Source organism: Canis lupus, chromosome 1 (genome assembly GCF_048164855.1).
Source record: "Canis lupus baileyi chromosome 1, mCanLup2.hap1, whole genome shotgun sequence".
NCBI classification, from domain to species: Eukaryota; Metazoa; Chordata; class Mammalia; order Carnivora; family Canidae; genus Canis; species Canis lupus.
In genome coordinates, this window is record NC_132838.1 from 15,371,267 (window position 1) to 15,391,925 (window position 20,659).

At 32.7% G+C, this 20,659-nt stretch overlaps 1 protein-coding gene across 9 annotated transcripts in view; it reads right to left on the reverse strand.

The window, feature by feature from the left end:
• The window catches only part of RELCH (RAB11 binding and LisH domain, coiled-coil and HEAT repeat containing), a 110,453-nt gene that overhangs the window by 68,382 nt on the left and 21,412 nt on the right, over positions 1-20,659 (reverse strand). For 5 of the 9 annotated variants that reach the window (XR_012028494.1, XM_072821619.1, XM_072821590.1 and 2 more), the window contains exons 3-11: positions 13,157-13,228; positions 12,993-13,048; positions 12,778-12,891; positions 10,996-11,199; positions 10,801-10,892; positions 9,827-10,108; positions 6,971-7,046; positions 5,357-5,452; positions 5,184-5,207 (exon numbers count right to left, since the gene is read on the reverse strand). Coding sequence is in view for 8 of the 9 variants with exons in the window: in XM_072821619.1 (XP_072677720.1) it covers positions 5,184-5,207; positions 5,357-5,452; positions 6,971-7,046; positions 9,827-10,108; positions 10,801-10,892; positions 10,996-11,199; positions 12,778-12,891; positions 12,993-13,048; positions 13,157-13,228 (1,016 nt within the window). In the remaining variant the exon portion in view is untranslated. The remainder of the gene's footprint in view (positions 1-5,183; positions 5,208-5,356; positions 5,453-6,970; positions 7,047-9,826; positions 10,109-10,800; positions 10,893-10,995; positions 11,200-12,777; positions 12,892-12,992; positions 13,049-13,156; positions 13,229-20,659) is intronic. The other 4 variants (XM_072821609.1, XM_072821600.1, XM_072821628.1 and 1 more) reach the window with 3 other exon arrangements.

Sequence of the window (20,659 nt, forward strand, 5' to 3'; positions counted from 1 at the left end):
GTTCTTCAATGAACCCATTAAGATGAACTACTACATAAGCCACAAACAGAAAATTTGTTCATGATTTTTTTGTCCCCAAATCAAAAGGAAGTCAGTCTTTTAAAATACTTAAAAAAAAAAAGATGATCATTACTTAACAGTTGATAGGAGGAAACTTTTTTCTACTTTTTATGATCTCTGAAATTGGGATGTGTATTATTAATGGAGAATGTTAATAATTTCATTGAATTCTTTTTTCTCAAAGCTACATAATTGTTACAATCAATGGAATCTTGATTTAAAATATTATGGTATGCTAAATTTAGAAAATGCAATTAATTGTGACCTAAAGATTAAGTGAAGTTGTTACTTTTCTTTTAGAAAACAAAAATAAATAACACTAACATCTATATTCACTGTACTTTCATAAAAAATAAAAAGTTTAATTTAGACAACTTTAATTAACCTTTATGTCACTTTAAAACAATGAGTCAAAAAAATAACTGAATGGATCATGAGTATTCTTTCCTTTGTTACTGTGTATTTAGGCATATTCTTTACTGTTTAAAAATATTTTTAAAATCATGTTTGATATTGTCTTCTATTTTAACTTTTCATAATTAGTAAAGAAAAGACTTGATTTGTCATGCTTTCATTTTAATTATATATATGTATTTACACACTGGCACATCATGTAAAATGTCTCTCTTACTGAGTATGGCCAATAAAGTTCGAAAAAACACTAATTTAAAACATGTTTAAAAGCCTATAAAAAGACTAGATATTATGCAGCCTTAAGAACAAGAGAGTTCTTTATATACCGACATAGATACAAAAATATAATGTTACATGGAAAAAAAGCAATGTAAAGAATAGTGCATAGGAGTATGGTACCATCTGTGTAAGTGATGGAAGAAAGATCATATCACACATACAAAATATTTCTGAATACAATGCAGTTCTATAATAATATTTGCAGACTTCAATACCCCAGTTTCAATAATGGATAAACCACTAAACAGGAGATCATTAAGGAAACAGAAAACCTGAACGCTATCAAATAAACCTAAAGACATATATAAAACATTCACCCTGACAATAGCAATATATATATACTTTTCTCCAGGGCACACGGAATATTTTCAAGAATAGACCAGGTTAGACCAGACAATTCTCAGTGTTAAAACTACAGACCAATATATCTTACGAATTTAGGTGTGGAAATGTGCAAAAAAAAAAAAAAAAAAAAAAAAAAAAGTCACACCAAATCCAACAACACATTAAAAGGATTATATACCATGTCCAACCAGGACTTATTCCAGGTGGTTGGCCCAATATATGAAAAATCAGTAAAGGATTATACTACACCAATAGAACAAAGGGGAAAAAATTATCATCTCAATCAATACAGGAAAAGCATTTGACAGAATTCAACATCCTTTCATGATAAAAACACTGCAAACTAGGAAAAGAAAATTTCCTTAATATGATAAAAGGCATTTATGAAAAATCCACAGCCAGTATCATACTCAATGGTGAAAAATTGAAAGTTTTCTCCATAAAATCAGGAACAAGACAAAAATATCTGCTTTCTCAAAACACTGCTATTCAACATTGTATTGTAAGTCTTAGCCAGAGCAATTAAGCAAGAGAAAGAAAGAAAAGCCATCCAAATTGGAAAAGAAGAAGCAAAACTCTATTTGCAGGTAATGTTATTCTAGTTGAAGAAAATCACATTAGACTCCACAAAAAACTACTAGAACTAATTAATTCAGGAAAGTTACAAGGTAAGAGCCTACCACACAATATCACTTCTGTTTCTATAAATCAGGAATGAATAATCTGAAAGGAAGTTAGGGGAAAATCCCATTTACAATACCATCCAAAACAATGAAATACATAGGAGTAAATTAAAACAAGGAAGTGAAGAGAAAATAAAGTAACAAAAGGGGTGCCTAGATGGCTCAATGGGTTAAATGTCAGACTCGTGGTTTGGGCTCAGGCTGTGATCTCATGGGCCAAGAGATCAAGCCCAGCATCAGGCTCTGTGCTCAACAAGGAGTCTGCTTCAAAGATTCTCTCCCTTAGCCCTCTCTCCACTTGTGCATGCTTGCTCTCTCTCTCTCAAAAAAATAAACATATCTTTAAAAGAGCCAAAATAAAGGAAGTGAGAAACTTGTATACGGAGAACTACAAAACACTGCTGAAAGCAATTAAAGACATAAATAAATGAAAAGAATGCCATGTTCATGAATTGGAAGAATTATTGCTATTAGAATGGCAGCACTCCCTAAAGCGATCTATAAATTCAAGGCAATCCCTATCAAAATTCCAATGACCTTTACTGCAGAATGAAAGTGGAGTATCAAATTCCTATGCAACTGCAAGGGGTCCTGAATAGGTAAGAAATATTGAAAAAGAAAAAAAGTTCAAGAATACATACTTCCCAATTTCAAAATTTAGTACAAAGCTAAAATAATCAAAACAGTATGGTTGGTACAGGTATAAGGATAAACATAAAGACCAAGAAAACAGAACTGAGAGTCTCTCAATAAATCCAAACATGTGCAGACAACCGACTTTAGACAAAAGTGCCATGATGATTCAATGATTTCAACAAATAGTGCTGAGACAACTGGACGATCATACAAAAAGGATAAAATTGGGCCCCTGCCTCACTCCAAATACAAATACAAAATGGATCCATGACCTAAAAAAAGAGCTAAAGCTATAAAACTATTAGGAGGAACCACAGGGAGTAATCTTGACCTCAGCCTTGGCAATATATTCTTAGATTTGACACCAAAGACACAGGCAACAAAAGAAAAAATAGATAAATCAGACTTCATAAAAACGGAAAACATTTGTCCATAAAAGGATATTATAAAAAATGTGAAATGACAGCCTACCAAGTGGAAATATTTGCAAATCATATATAGAATAGGGGTTTAATATTGAGAATTTTAAGAACTCTTACAACTCAAAAACAAAGACAAACAACCTAATTAAAAAATGGGCAAAGGACTTAAGAGAATATATTAAAAACTAATAACATCTATTGTATGTGGAATGGTGGCTCAGGGACAGGGAAAGAGTTTTTGTTATTTATCTTTTTATATTTAAAAATATGCTAATGGAGACGCCTGGGTGGCTCAGCGGATGGGCATCTGCCTTCCTGCTCAGGGCGTGATGCTGGAGTCCTGGGGATGGAGTCCCACATCGGGCTCCCCGCGTGGAGCCTGCTTCTCCTTCTGCCTATGTCTCTGTTTCTCTGTGTGTGTCTCTCATGAATAAATAAATAAAATATTTAAATAAATAAATAAAAACATAAAAAGATGTTAATGTAAATGTGTTACTTAAACAAAACCTTAAATAATGTTCTAATGATTTATTTAACCAGCTAGGCTATTATTGTGACCAATTAGTTTATCAAAGGACATTTTAACTGTATTTACATATCAATAAAAAGGCTTATCCTGATAAAAGACTATATAAAACTTGAAAAGAAAAAAAATCAAAATATTTATCCTTTAATCACAAGACCTTTTTAAAAATACGTATTTAAGGAATTAAGGTGAAGTAGTAAATAAAAGTAATCTAATATTCAAAGGACGAATGGAAGTAAAAGTTTTGTCCTTTCATGCCCTGGGATTGGTTTCAAACCAAACCAAGATAAACTTCATTATTTGCCAATTTAATTTCAAGAGAATACAACTTTGATAAATGGTAAATTTTCTGATAAAATAGAATAACACACAAATAATTAAACAAAGATAAACAATCACTTCTTCATGAAATTGTAAGTATATATTTTTTAAATACAAAAAACTTAAAATCAGCCATAAAAGTAAACATCATACCACAAACAAAATGTGTCTATGTATAAATATATATGTAAGCATATATATTTATATATATATATAACAGATCTGATTACTGATGATGCAAATTTATAAATACTTCATGCAGTACAATCAGATTTTAGTGGTAGAATCTTCTATGATAAAAAAAGAGAAAATTAAAATAAGGCTTAAACTGCATCTCATAACAATTAGGTTTCTGTGCTATTTTAAAGATTATATTAAGGAGACACAGTAAAAGGGATGCAAACATTAATGCATTGCATGGATTATGTTACAAGCTAAAAAAAGGAAAAGAAGCTCAAACACCATTCTGCCAAGCAGAACTGCAAAACAATCGGAAATTGGACACTGATCCTTCAAGATACAGGAATCTTTCACACTTATTAATATCTTACAACTATTTTTATGTATTAGATAAAATAAAACCACCGGTAAGTAAACAGTCTTTTAAAACTTTTGTTAAATTCAAAACACCTACAGTAATAAAAAATTTTAATGTAAATTTTACATGTACGTTTCTACATGTAAGTTTTCTTGAGGATCAGTACAAATTTCTTGTGCTAAACGGATAATTAAGGATAAGCTTTATATGGGCTTTGCCAATGCATTGTGTACCTATCATACTGTAGGTCCCATGAATTATGATTGAAATCAGAGGTAAATATTAAGAAGATGATATAAGAAACTTACAGGATATACTCTAAAATACTCTTAATCCATTTTATAAAAAAATTTTGTGAACTGGAAGTTGATTTTATAAATTGAAATATTCAAACAAATTACATCCACTGTCATTTAAATTAGACTATAGATAACTTTTTATTAATCTTTTCTTGGCTGAATATAACTCTAAAGGTTAACTCCCTACAGTATGGCTCATAATGGAGGTTCTTTGTACTAAAAGATACTGGCTACTGTATTTTGGATATTTTAAGCATCTGTCAATAACAAAGTTAGCTAAGAGAAAAGCAAAAGAAGGTACTTTCAAAAGTTATTGTCAATACTGTAACTATCCTATCATCGTAAGACAAGTGTAATTATGGACAAACGAATATAATAAAACTAACATTTATAATAGGTAACTACAAGAACATTTAGGAAAAAAGTTACATTATTAGTCCCAGTTAATTTTCAATACAAAGAGGGTCTATTTTTGTATACAGATCAAGCATATCATATCCACAGCAGAGATAAAATAAATCAGTTAACTGGTAATGTAGAAAACGGACAGTATTCATGGCACATAAATGGACCTACAGTAATAGTTAGTGCTGCAGAAGCTAATGATGCTTTAAGCAAAACTGGGAAAACATGAATACCATGCAGTTTTACTGAACTCACCTGACAGAGGTGTAAAACCATTCTCTAGGAGCAGAGATGCATGCACAAAAGTAAGAATATGATTGCAAGTAATAGACTTTAACAAAATAAAAATATAACACTAAACTTCAAAATGACAAAAAATGGACAACACGATGAGATTACTGGGATGAAAACACTTTTATGTGTCTCACCTCCCTCTTTGCCAACAGCACGTTAGGAACAATGTGTGGCAGGCAGCGTCCCAGCATTAACATAACACTTTTCTCACTGTCTGCAATCCGAGACACCTAGAAAACCAAAGAATTAATAAATGAGGATGGTGTAGAAATTCCATGCATGATGGTTCTTGAAGTTCACGCTTTAGATCCTGCCACCTCCACTCTAGGCACACACCCAAAGTTCCAACTTCTGATGGCAGTGGTAATAACAAGACATTCCATCACGGACAACAAGAACTGTGTTACCACACAGGATAAACATTTCTGTAAGCAAGAAATAGACTGAAAATACCAGGAAGAAGCAAGCGTGAATCCAAGGAGCCCTACAAGGCTATACAGTTCTGGGAACAAGGAGGAATAACACAGGACTAAGGTAACTTCAATGGTTTTCCGTTCATTCTTGAAAAGATGCCTACATAACTACAATGTATGCCCCTGGCAATAGTTTGGAAAGTGAAGCTGCGTACAGGAGACAGACGCCCAAGGCTGACCTAGTTCTGCTGTGAGGATTGCCAGAAATGCATCCAAAGCATCCTCTACCTCTTTCAGATTCACAATGACATTGTGAAACTGAAGCCCACAAGAGGTCCAGTGGAATCAACCATAAAACAACCAGAAAGGGGAGGAGTATAATGATAGAAAAAAATAATAAAATGCCCTTTCAATTGGGCTCCCTGAATGGACCCTGCTTCTCCCTCTGCCTGTTTCTCTCTCTCTAATAAATAAATTTAAAAATCTTAAAAACAACAGGGCAGCCCCGGTGGCTTAGCAGTTTAGCAGTGCCTTCCGTTCAGGGCGTGATCCTGGAGACCCGGGATGGAGTCCCGCGTGGGGCTCCCTGCATGGAGCCTGCTTCTCCCCCTGCCTGTTTGTGTGTGTGTGTGTGTGTGTGTGTGTGTGTGTGTGTGTGTGTTAAATAAATAAATAAATAAATAAATAAATAAATAAATAAATCTTTTAAAAAAATCATTAAAATGTCCTTTCAAGATGAGCCTCCATCAATTAAAAAGCACTTGAGGAATCTGAGAGCTAACAAACTCAGCGATCAAAGATAATCATTCCTGGGGTGCTTGGGTGACTCAGTGGGTTAAGTATCTGCCTTCAGCCCAGGTCATACCCAAGTTAGGCTCCCTGCTCAGCAGGGAGTCTGCTTTTCCCTCTACCTCTGCCTTTCCACCCTACTTGTGTTCTCTTTCTCAAATAAATAAAATCTTAACAAAAAAACAAAAAAAGATAACCACTCCTAATGAAGTAAAAATAATGGGGTAATCTAAAACCAACTGAAATACAAACAATATGTACATTTAACACTGGTTTTCTGAATTATACCAAAAAAAGGCATATTACCATATGTCAGACATAACAAATTAAAAATAGATACAAAAAGGTCCCTTTAATAGTAGACAAAACTTTAGTCTAAATGACAGAAATAATCAACTACCTTTCTTAAAAGCTTAAAATTTTAGGTATTATTTCCTAGGCTATTATTTTAAAAAACAGATGTTTATTTGAAATGGAGTCTTACTACAGATAAGAAGAAAAATCAAATATTTTAAGAAAGTTCCAAGAATATACGGTATAATTTACCTCTGATCCTAAACGACTATCTGCCGACATTCGACAAAAAGAGAGTAGAGCTTGATGGAAAGCAGGAGACAATTTCCTAGAAGAAAAATTGGATGAAAAAGGGACAATACCAAATAGTTACCATCGGTATTTAGGAGAAGGTAAATTGCATGTTATAACTCCTATTCCTTCATTCATCCTGCCCCACAAATGCTAACTGGATTTTTCAACCACCAATGATTTGAAGAATAATTCACTAGTGAATTATACAGGGGAAGAAATTAGCAATAACTGATTTTAAAATAGTTTCAAGTTCTATGAGTGAAAAGCCTGTAAATATCGGATCAAACCTGAAATATAGAACAGATCAATGATTATAGAATGTATTTGCAAAATCTGAAATGAGGACTTTTTTCTCCACAATTCCCAATAGTCCAGTAAGGTGGATAAAAAATTGCTGACAGGAATTAAAGTTTTGCAGACCTCTCTAATGATAATGATAAACCTTAATGTTAGAGAGCCACGTAAAAGAGGTAATAATTAAAGGTAAATGAAGCAGAGGCTCAGTCAACATTTATGGTATATTGTAAAGGAAAGTATTTTATTTTTGCAATAGAAAATATTAGCTTATATTTAAGAAATGAAGGTAAAACATTATTCTCTAAAATGACACTAGTTTCTGTGTAGTAGTATTCACAAAATATGACTGAGTTGTACTTTATCTCAATCTACAAAGAAAAGGGCTAATGCTAAAAGTTATAAAATAGAGGCTATATAGTATATACTATGAAGTGGCATTCAGTAATTTCTATGATTACAGAGTAAGAGTAATGTACCAAAGCTCAAGTATTTGCTCATCTATGTTCCTTCTCTCATATTCTTTCAGTGGAACAGCCATGATCCTAATCAACCAACCCAGAAACCACAAATCAGCCTGTATCTTTCCCTTTCTTTTAACTCCAAATCCAATCAAGCTTTTACCTTCTAACTATCTTAAATTCTACTTACTTCATTCCAATACCTCAATCATTTCTTACCTGGATTCTTCCAATAGACAACCCACCACCCCCCAATTAGGCTTCTTTCCTCCAATTTTGCTACTCTCCAATCAACTCTACCTTAGAGGACTCTTTCTAAAACTTAGATACCATCATGTCCCAGCTCTCTAAAATGAGTTAATGTGGATTATATGACTGTCTTTGCTTAAACCTTACTTACTAAATTCTTCTTAGTTCCCCAAAATGTGTGGTATGCTCTTAGCACATGCTATCTTCCATGAGTGGGAACACTCCTTCCTCTCTTTTCGTTTGGTTAACTCCTATTTAGTTGGCAGGCCTCAGCTTAAACACTTCTTCCCTGAAAACTACCTGTTTTGATGACTTACATTAGGTGCCCCGATGTGTGTTCCCAAAGCAAGCTAAACTTCTCTTATATTTCTATTTTTCACACTTTATGATTGTCTGATTGTTGGTCTCTCTCATACCATGTGATTACCGTATGTTTTGCCTTCCATTTGTTCCTTGTTAACACTGCCTAGCACAGTTAAGAACTAAAAATATTAGCTGAACAAATTTAATAACCATCTTTCTCCACAAAGTGACTTTTGTACATCAAAAGAGATATATGGAAGTACTCCTAAACATTAAAGAACTACTATAATTGCCATTATTGTTGAGTATCTAAACATAGATTTTTATGACTCTATCTTATCCATACTAGAAAAAAATGCAGCTTGAAGACTGGGCTCTATCTATTTCAACTCTGTAACCTCCATAATACCTAAAGAAAAATGTGGATAGAAATTTTACAAAAAGTTGTGGCTCATCAGTAGAAAGATTTACTTACAAAAAAATCAAATGCTTCTTAAAAATGAGTACCTCTAAGTCTAAAAGAAATCAGTCATACTTTCCTATTATATTCCAAAACTAGGTGTAATATCCGTCTGTTTAATGGAAGGAGAAAGCATGACTTGCAGCTCAGAATTGCACCATAGGCTATCTGTGAGGATGAAATAAGTCAGTGTACAGAAAGAATTTAGAACTGTGCCTAAAATATAAAAAAGAGGACAGTAAACATTCCTTTATTAAAATGATTTCTTCACAATACCTAAAAAAATTTTAAATTATACTTTGTCTCCTCCACTAAAAAATCTGATCATAAAGGGCATGTACCACTGTTATCTGAGTTCAATCACTGAGACTCAATAAAAGTAAAGTAAATGAATCAAGAGAATATCAATAATACAATATTAGTCATGGAAGCAGACACAGGAAAGGGGACTAGGAGCAGAAACAATTCCCCTATTTACACTGGTAACTATGCAGTACCAAAACCTTCTACTGAGTCTGTTAATGACTGAACAGAGAAAAAGTAAAAATCCCTGGCTATGGGGCTGCCTGGGTGGTGCAGCTGGTTTAGTGTCCAACTCTTGGTTTTAGCTCAGGTCGAGATCCAGGATTGTGAGATAGAGCCTGCGTTTGGCTCTGCACTTGCAGGGAGTCTACTTCAGATTCTCCCTCTCCCTCTGCCCTTCCAGCTTGTGCTCTCTCTCAAATAAACAAATTAAAAAAAAATAAAATCACTGGGTACAAGAGTTTACAGCACACAGAATATACATATTATTTTATGGGTCTAAGTACTTTGCTAAGATAGATACAATTCCATTTATGTTTTAATCCTCTTTAATGTAATTTAACTTAGTAATTACTTTGTGTTTTGGTTTTTTTTTTTTGAGATATGTACTTTGCTATGTGTTAAGTTTATGCCAAGTGTAAAAATTTATACATTTGACCTGCAAAATAAGAAATGAAGCTCCTCTAGTTGGGCGAGGTATTAGATAGCTGAAAGATGCACTCAAAACGTAGGCTGCATACTAACCTATTGGGTTTATCAAAATGGACTGTGTTTTTACTTGATGGAGAAGACGGAACTTCTTCTTTTTCTCTCCTGGGGACAGAATTTGGGAAATTCTCCTTAGGAATAGTGGAATCAACTTCATCTGATTTTGAAAGATGGTTATTTTTGTCTTTTCCCTTGTCTGTGTTATTTATAACTGGATTCTGTCCACTGTCTTCAGAGTCTTTATGATCCAAAGAAGGTTGAACAGAGTCACAAACTACTGGGATGGCAAAGTGTTCATTTTTGAGGAAGTCCATTTCACTGCAGCAAGAAAGAGAAATTATCAGAAAACAACTATATTCTTAAAACTGTGGCAATACCATAAACAAACCTCATTTTAGGTTTTTTTGTTGTTGTTGTTGTTTTGTTTTGTTTTTTGTTTTTTTTCATATTAGGTTTTATACATTAAAAGCATCACACATTAATTGAAAATTGTTTGACAACTGATTAATCTTTTCTGTACTCTATACACGAATGCTTCATATACCTAAAAGTATAACTACAAACGCTTACCATGAAGCATAAAAATAGCCTTATAAATTCTGTTTTGAACTGGCTTATAACCTTCTTTTCTATATTTGCAAAATGGGAATAATTCCATCTAACTGACAGGATATTAATAAGAATTAAATGAAATAATCAGTGGGAAATGTTTACAACATTAGTGTGAAGGAGTTATTTTATTAATACTGACACAACCATGGGGAAGTGAAAACCATGTTCCTTGCTTCCAAGAATTAATTAGTTACATGATTACTATGATGCCTTAATAACATTTTTTGGAAAAAGAATATATTAAATATGCAAAACAATTATAAAACTTTCTTTAAAAAGTACTAGAATATTAAAAATTATGTCTTACAACTTAGGTATTATTTTATATATTTATAAAATCTGTTAATTTCTTTACAACCTTTAAGAGGTTTTTTTAGAAATGATGATTGAGTACTAACCTTTCAAGTCTTCTGATTTGCTCCATCAAAGACCATTTTTCATTATTTAATAAACTAATTTTATCTTCTAATTTCTGTACTAGCAAGGAATTCTAAAATCAAAATGGGAGAAAAACAGAAACTCAAGATCTCATAGCATGCTTATACAATTTAAATAGTTTTTGCTGACCTGACTAGTTAATTAATACTGCTCACCTCTACAGTCTGAGGAGTTTCAAGGCTTGGAGGAAGGTTGCCTAAAACTGGTGTAAGAGCCTCTAATTCATCTTCTTCTACACCACTGGCCACATCCACAAGGTCTTTCCCAGTCACTTGATGATTTCCAAAATCTCGGTAGAGCTGTAGTAAGTCTGGAGGTTTTGGAATGTTTAATCCTACATCATCCCAGAGTTCAAAATCCTAAAATATAAATGATAATAATATTTTTAAAACCTGGAGAAATTTTATCCTGCATTTTTTTTCCTGCATTTTTAAGATTCATTTTATTCCTTATAGCTAGTATCTTGAAAACCCAAGATAATCATAATTTTGTTGTAATGTCAAAGTGTAGTTCCAAGTGGGAAAATATCATCATTAAACTTACTTTACATCTTCTACTGCCCAACATTCTTCTTCTAAGTTTCCTGATAGTCTAACTAAGTAAACAGTTAAACTGCCTACGATGTCAAGATGTTGCATATACAATCTTTTTATTTATTAAATCTCTCAAAAATGCAAACACTTAACTTTTAAGATTATGTTAACTTTCAAGCTGGTAAAACATACTTAAATATTTGCATGAAGTTATAGAACATGTCTCTATTAAGAAAATCTTAGTTTATAAGTTGTACCCATTATTTATAAGTAAACTAATTGATGGGATTAATTTTGTTCTTCCTTTCTTTAATATTTTAACCTGTATACATTTAGTGTAATCTCTGGTGGGTAAGCAAGCAATTTAACCTGCTTGCCTGCCTTCTATAGCTGTTTGAATCCAACTTATATTATTAAAAATGCTTCTGAAAAATTTCAGAATCCAAATAGCTGTTCTTTGATTTATTGCATATGGAACATTCACTTGAATTCAATCTAACACAATTTTATTACTGAGGTACAAAAAGGTATGTCATCTCAAGCATTCTATGAGCAAAGATTTTTTGAAGAGCTTTATAAAATTCCAGATTATATGCAAATATATTGCCCTACCATTCTCTCTTTCTCCAATATATCAAAATTTAGTACTAATTTGATATCTTTAACTTTTTATAATTTATTTGGGAAACCATTCAGGGGCTTTCACAGTCTTCAAAGACATAAGGAAATAGGTAGAATCTGAATTATTATAGATATTATAATTAAAAAACTATCAAGAATTCAGAGAAAGGAGTCAGTTTCTGTCTTGAGACAGAAGGAAAGGTTTTGGAAAGGTGATGACCTGTGCGCTCCCTTGGAAAAGGTTTAGGTATTCACAAGGCACATGGCAATAAAGAGATAGGAGAACTAATTATTTCAGAGACAAGGGGAAGAATGAACAAAAGCAGAAAACTCTATAGGAACCAGATATGTTGAGGGGGATGCAAGCCCTTCTGTTTGGCAAGATTATAATGAAGAGGCAAAGATAATGTTGGAGAGGTAGGCAGAGGATAAACTAAAAAGAAAGTTGAGAGGGCTTATAAATTTAGAAATGATAACAAAGGAGTTAAAGCAGTAGGTAAGAGAGATGACTGACGCGAAAACGGAGAAATTTAGAAGGTGGAGATATTAGTAAGGCGAAGAAACAGATACATTGGGACTAAGACAGTAACAGTTGAGTGTGGCAATGGGTGCATGGCCAAAAGAATACCAGACTGGGTGGGCTGAGAAGTGTTTGCTAACTAGTATTAATAGAATTTTACTGTACACATATGACTTAAAAATTAGAGAAACTAAATAAAAGAGAAAATATATACAAATGAAAAAGGAAACAAATCATTGTCAAAAAAAAAATAGTAATTGTACCTGGTCATCATTTTCATCTGAAAAGGTTATTGAAGTAAGCTTGTAGTTATTCTTCAATAAAAATTCATTGACTAAGAAGTTTAGAGCTCTCTTTTCAAGAGGTTTGATTGGTTCCTACAGGCAAAATAAAAGATACAATACTATAAGTTTCCTTCCTTTAATACTTGTGCTATCATTTTATGTAGAAGATACTTTTAGGTCCGTCATTCACCCACCTGAATTTCAGGACTTGATTTGTAATTTTTTCGTTCCTGTAAAGGAACTTCATGTTCTGGTGGAAGAAAATACAAATACTTTACTATTTTACATTTGAACATTTCTCAGCTACTTCTACATTGTCAAAGTAGAAAAAGTCTCAAAAAAGTTTTATGTACACCACCTGCAGCCTTTGTCAGGTTGGCTCGGAGGGCCTGAATGGTCTCCTTGGCTTTCCGTAGTTCAAACTCCAGGACTGGACAGGGATTTGGAATAAACACACATAGGCATCCAACCAAGAAAAGGGAAACAAAATTAAAAAATAAAAAGCAAGGATGGGTATGAAAAAAAAATACAATTTGTATTGAAAACAGAAAGCATGCAATCTTTATGAAATTTGTGAACGCATGCAGCAGAGTTGGTTTGCAAGCAAACTGGTGAATGTTTTCCATAGTTTTAGAATTCAGGGGATTGTTGGTCAAATGTTCTAGCTGTCTGACAGGGAACAGCTCTATTTAAAAATAAAATCTATGGCATACTCTCATTTAGGTAAATAAAAATATTAGTAATCTGGGTCTTGTACTTCACTCAGCATAGGTAAGAAAATGTAATGGAATGTTTTCAAGTGACATAATTATACGGAACAAGACAAAAATTTAGATCAAGTTCAAGCAAATATACTTTAAGAAAACCTTAGGATTAAAAATGAGAAAAGTATTTTTAAAAGCATTATCTAGAATAATGTTATAAATCAACATACAAAAACATTAGTGAATATATCCCTTCATTAAGATGTTGAAGAAACATGGTTTAAGTATTTAACAAATGTTGGGATGGCTGTAAGTTTTTCTAACAACAAAAGTATGTTTTCTATAAACAAGCATAGATATGTTAAACACATATCTTAAAAATGTTCCTATGGTTTTAGGTTTCATTTAAATCCAGAAGAAATAGAAATAGCTTGTCTTTTCATTTCTATTTAAGACCATTCCAAAGTAAATGATAGTGTACAATTCTAAAAGTATAGTATAGTACTAAGGATACTAAGTATAATTAAGCAGGAATTCAAAGTTTCTGGTAACTCTCCAAATAGATATCTCTTCATGTTAAGAGATACTAACTAGTGAAACTAAAAGACTTCTCTTGTTACTGATAAGATAAATGTGACTACTGAGGAAACATTTTTAAAAGCTCTTGAAAATGTTTTATCATGAGCAACATTTAACTACATGTGTCTTAACTGGGAACTTTCTTTAAAATATATAAATATTGCTCTGAAGAAAAAACAAACTTAGCTGTGAGGAAAAAAGCCATTTCCTGGAAGTAAAGCTCTGGGAAAATTAAGTGATCTCTGTCACAACTGGATATTAAACAAAATTATACTATTTAAATAGTTCTGCATAAAAACTAACAAATAAAAAAATTTAAAAATGGCAATTTTTTCCTGATTAATAAACAAAAAAGATGGCAAATGAGATGCTATCAGAGACAATAAAGCTATAAAAATATATGGAAAAATTAGGATTCACTCAGTTTGCATATTTTCATTAAAAACTTAAGATGTAATTGAATCACATCTAGTACATGAAGGCCAATTATTTTGATGCACAGAACTTCACTGCAGCAACATGAAGCACAACTAAAAGTATGACATGTATGTTACTATTTCTTTTTTGGTAGTTAGCAATGCTGATCTGCAAATATTTCTGTGCAACAAAGTTAAAACATTTTCCCTAAAACTTACACTTCTGGAAACAGAGTTTGTGTTTAAAGTCAGACTGCACACATTCGGTATGTAAGTACAATACAGATTTACTTTTTTTTTTTTTTAAATTTCAAAGCTCTATGTAATTGATTTTGATCTAAAAATACTTAACTATACCTTAAGTAAAATCAGTATATATATTATGCTTTCAGTATTACTTAGTAAGACATATTACAGAACAATTGCAGATCAGAAATGCCTGCACCAGAATGATAGAAATATGAAAAAAAAAAAATTAAAAAAAGGGTTAAAACACAAACTGTGAAAAACTCAAATTCAATTGGTGAAAAGTTTAGGTGACTAAGAGCAAAACACTGAATGATCAAGGCACAGAAAGCCAGAAAAACCCATGTCAGACGGCAAGAATTTATATTTTTATGCACATTTACAAATACATTGCCAAATGTCAGTAAAAGTTACCAATGCTTTGAAAAGATAGTGCTTATCAAAATGAATTCACTCTGCTGCATGTTTCTTAATATACAATATAGACTTTAAAAGACAAAGGCATATCTTTGAAGCTATAGTACATCTCTATAAAGGCACAGTAGGATCAAGTAATTACAATTATATCAGAAAGTTTCACAAGAAAGGTCTGAAGAGCTATATTCAAACATATATGGATTTGTCTCCTTTACTTAAAAAAATTAAAGCTCAAAATTAATAATCTTGTAAAGAGATATATTGTACCAAATAACTTCCAAGTATTTTTCAAATATTTTAATTCTTCATAAAAATATTTGAGGATGTGTATTGTTTGTAAAAAACACTGTAGGAACCAACTACCCAGGTGACCTGCTCACTCCACCATCTCAATCCTCTACTACTAGTTTAACCCTACTGAAGGCAATTTTATTGGAATTAAACTAATAACTGCAAATATGTAGGTATATTCTAATATTGCATATTATAATCTTATCAAAATAATTAATAATTTTCAGTATAAACAACTCTAGTAGTTGAAATTGTTGTTTTTTTCAGCAGGAGTTGGAATACTGGTATACTGTCAGAGGTACCTGAATGTTTAAAGATTATATCCTCGTGACTTTACATGAAAGGTAAAGTGTTAAATTTCAAAAAAGAAAAAAATATCAATCCCTTGTGGCCCCAATCAATATATCACTGTATTATCTTGAAATATCTGCTAGTCTTTGATCATCCTGGCATGAAACTCAAAATCTTATTTTGGAAAAAACTTCCATAATTCTGACAGGACTCTGATCAGAGTCAAGTACTTTTCTTATTCTCACTCCTGTTTACTGTTGTAGAGTTCAAATCAACAAAACTGAGTCAAAGTCCTTCCCATAGTAGACATGAAACCATCTTCTTTCAAGTCAGAATTCCCTGGATCTTTTTTTTCTGACTATAAAGTCATTTGACTTCATAATAAAATACCACTTCCCCTTTTTTTAATACTTATTTTATTATCCCAGGAACAGAATTCTAAGATTGGAAGATTCTTTTAAAATTGTTAGAATAAAAATCTATTCCTAAAAATTATACAAAAATCCTACAACTGTAGGGATTTACCACCCCTCCGGGGTTTAGAGAATTCTCTCTGCCTATTATAGACTTTAGAATGGAATAGTACTATTGGCATGACTTAGTAAATAGTGAAAAATAAATGAACGGAAGCAAGAAGCAATCTCTATAGTTTATAGACATTTAGTTTTCTGTATTTATTTCAGTGGGGGGGAAATCATCTTCCCCAAACCTTAAAAGAAAAAAAACAAAAAACCCCCAAAATTCTTATTATTACTATCCTTCCTGCTCAGGTTCTCATATAGATTCCTTTATTACTCATCGCAAAGCTGGTATTTTTCAAGGTATCATCTTGGCCCTTTTCTTGGCCTACATATCCCACTGGGATGACATCCACTCATGGTTTTAACTGTAACAAGTACTCTGAAGATTCAAAAATCTTTACCTTTTCCCAAAGATACAGACCTACCTAATTATCTCTAGGACATGCCCACCTGAATGTCTCCTAAGTTTTGAATTTGATCTATCTAAATGAATTTTATCATCTTCCTCTCAAATCTGCTCTCCTTCTTCCTCCGGCAGCCTCTCTCCATTAATGGCACCACTGTCTATACAGATATCCAAATAGGAAACCTGGAAATTACTCTTCACTTATCCACTGTGCTTACTCAGTCCACATTAATTAAATGTCCAAGCCAAGCCATATTAATTCCACCCCTCAAGAAACCCCCCTAAAAAACTGTTCATCTCAATTGTCTCTGAAAATTATCCTAGTTCAGACCTTTTTGACTTATCATATAAATTATAATACCTTTCAACCATATTAAAGTCTTGTTTGAGCATCTACTTCATTTAAAATCATAAAGATTTAAGTAAGCCTCAAAATAAGAAAAACAAAAGTACTACTAATAGGAAGTCATAAATATCTGTACTAGAGGAGAAATACATCAGGAAACAAATAGGTTCATTTAATATGATAAATCTGGATATATACGTTGAGGCCATTAGCTAAGGGACGAGAAGGCTGTTTCTTAATCAGTGGACAGGCCAGGATATATACATTGAGGCCAATAGCTAAGGGACGAGAAGGCTGTTTCTTAATCAGTGGACAGGCCAGTTTATTTCCCAGGCAAAAATATGAAAGTCATTTTAGAAGGTCTACTAGATTATGTAAGCTTTATAGAGGCTTCAAATGTCTATTTTGTTGAAAACTGTTAATAGAACAGCATAATACCGTGAGTATAGAATAAATACTCAACAAATATTAGTTGAATAAATGGATAGTCAGAGACTCTGATGCTAAAAGATGGATCATGTGAAACTGAGACACGGTTATAGGTGGTTCCAAAATTAACAAGTCTCTCACCACTGTTTCTAAAGTACCAAACATTTATTTTATTACAGACATTTTTCAGGACAAATTCCTTGAGAGCAGAAACTTTATCTATTTCATGTTTCTATATCTAGTACCTAACACATAACAGATGCTTAGAATGTCTAAAATAAATTTTAAAATGGCAATCCCAACATTTAGAACATGTCCCTTGCTATCTTTAAGAAAACTTAAAAATTTAAGAGGTGCCCTATACATGCACCAAGTAACACTAGATTTCTTTAATATACAGAAGCTCAGGTTAAGCTCATTTCAGTTTCATGTCAACTACTTTTGAACTCATTTTTATGTGAAAATTTATAGTTCTAAATTCAGAAATGGAAGCTATTTAAAATAAAAAGTTGTTTTTACTGAAGATTTTATTTATTTATTCATGAGACAGAGAGAGAGGCAAAGATACAGGCAAAGGGAGAAGCAGGCTCCACACAGGGAGCTCGATGTGGGACTTGATCCCGGGACTCCAGGATCATGCCCTGAGCCAAAGGTAGATGCTCAACCGCTGAGCCACCCAGGCGTCCCTAAAATAAAAAGCTTTTAAAAAATTACTTCTTTTAGGGGCACTGGGGCGGCTCAGTTGGTTAAGCGTCTGCCTTTGGCTCGGGTCATGATCTCAGGGTCCTGGGACTGAACCCCAAGTCTGCTCCCTGCTCAGCAGGGAGTCTGCTTCTCCCTCTGCCTCTGTGCCCCCTCTTGCTTGTGCTTCTCTTTCTCCTGTCTCAAATAAATAAATAAAATCTTTTTTAAAAAGTTTACTTCTTTTAAAAGAAAACGGCTATATTGAAATAGTCTTTTACAGGAAAGAGACAATTTGACTATCTACCCACAGGAATGTATAGATCGGTCAAAGCTACAGCCTGGTACTAAAAAATAAATTGTGGGCTCTGGAATAAAAACTTATGTGCTCAGGGATGCCTGAGTGGCATCTGGCTTCCTCATGGAGCCTGCTTCTCCCTCTGCCTGTGTCTCTGCCTCTCTCTCTCTGTCTCTCATGAATAAATAAAAAAAAAATCTTAAAACAAAACAAAACAAAACTTATGTGTTCATACCCTGATCCCTTATCATATGGAGGCTACAGGGCGGATCTGTCAATCGTGGTGAGCCTCAGTTTTCCCATCTATAAAATAAGAATATCATGACCTATTCTTCAGGATTGTTAACAAGATTAAATAAAATACTTTATACAAAGCATCCTACACAGTGCCTGACACAGAGCAGATGCCCAATGAACATCAGTTTATTTAGAGATGCCTTCCTCTTTGAAGGAAAACCTATACAGACTTGATAAAATAATCAGATTTTTAAATTTAAGAAAAAGATGGTAAGAATTATGCTGAAAACAAACAGTATCTCTCTGTCTTATAAACAGCAGCAGCTGAATAAAGGTTGGAGCAGACCCTACATTTATGTGGAGGGGCAATGGACTCAATATCTGTGTTATCTATAACCTCCTTCTGCCCAAGACAGGTATAGAAAAACTTAATAAAGAAATTTCTGTTTTCTTAATGAGGTTTACATGTGATCCAATCACAGTCGACAGAATCTTTTCTGGATTATTGGTCTGTTGATAAGCTTTTAAGTTCCTACCAATGGTTAGCAAAGATCTACAAATCTTTTTGGAAATGGGAATCGTGATTAATTAAAACTTTTTCATTAAGTTTCACCCAAATATCACATTTGATTCAATTACAAACTATGGTACAAGAGCACTGAAAGTCTGAAAGTTATTCTCTTGTAATAACACGTTTTTCTTCCCTTTTCCAATGAAGATAAAAGCATTTATTTACATGTTAGCACTGTATAATGATCAAAACTTACTTTATCTCCTCAAACCTAGAAACAGAGTATCATTTTTAGATTAAAAATATAAGGTCAAAACCATCATGTATTTGTAACATTTCATGCTTAGGTATGCTTGGTTATAATATGTTGCTTTTACATCGGTAATGTTTCTCCTAATTAGAAACACTAAAAATACCTAAATAACAAGAATAATGAACCTCTTACATCTGACTAAATCTATAATTTGAGTTTTCAAATGGAAATAAAAAGAAAGAAAACAATTATGTGATCTATTTTTCGGTAGGAGTTACTTTCTAATTATATAACCATTTGAACAGTAATACAATATACAAAACCAGATATATTTGGTTAGTCTAATAAACTACCATATATTAATTCTAACATATAACATAAAATATCTAATATCTAACATGTACTACATAAATATATAATACAAGGTGACTTACCAAATGATAAAATAAGTAGGATAAATTAGTCCTAAAATTATTTGAATAATTTCCATTTAATTTGTTAATTTTTAGACAAAACTGATGTGATTTACTGTTTTGATACAAGTCAATAAATAACGCTTATGACTAAATCTTGATTTGATATAGGGAGGCACCTCAAACTCTTCCAATGGCTTTCCCATTTAAGTAATATTACTACTATTTACACTGCTGAATCTTCTCTTAGCTCCTGCTGAAATAAAAGTTACATCATTTTTTTTCTAACTCATACAATACCATCTGAGATCTATAATTATTCAATATCTTTATTCTTGAGTAATGAATGAAAATCATATATTGAAATATCATTTATAATCAGGTCAAATCTCATCCTTCCTGTTATGATACACTACTACATGGCAAAGCCAGTTGTGAGCTCTGTTGCTGGGCTATCTGTATTTGAATTCTAGCCTTGCTATTTAAGTCTTAAATAATCCCTCTGAATGTCTTAGTCTCCTGGGGAGGAGAGGATGATGACAACTCTAAGTCAATGAGTTAATACACATTTAGAACAGTGATTACAATAGAGCAAGTGCTACATAAAAATTAGTACTCACTTTTATTCATAATGACCATGATAGGTAAACATTAGGTAGACTGTAACAAACTTGTCCCAGTAAATGGAAGAAAAATTCAACAGAGTTGTCAAGAAAGGAATCCACATTACGGGTATTCCCTGATACCATATTGCCCCCATTACCCCCACCTGTCCTATGTGGCAACCCTCCTGCTCCAGGAGTGCCCATCATTCTGGTGGAG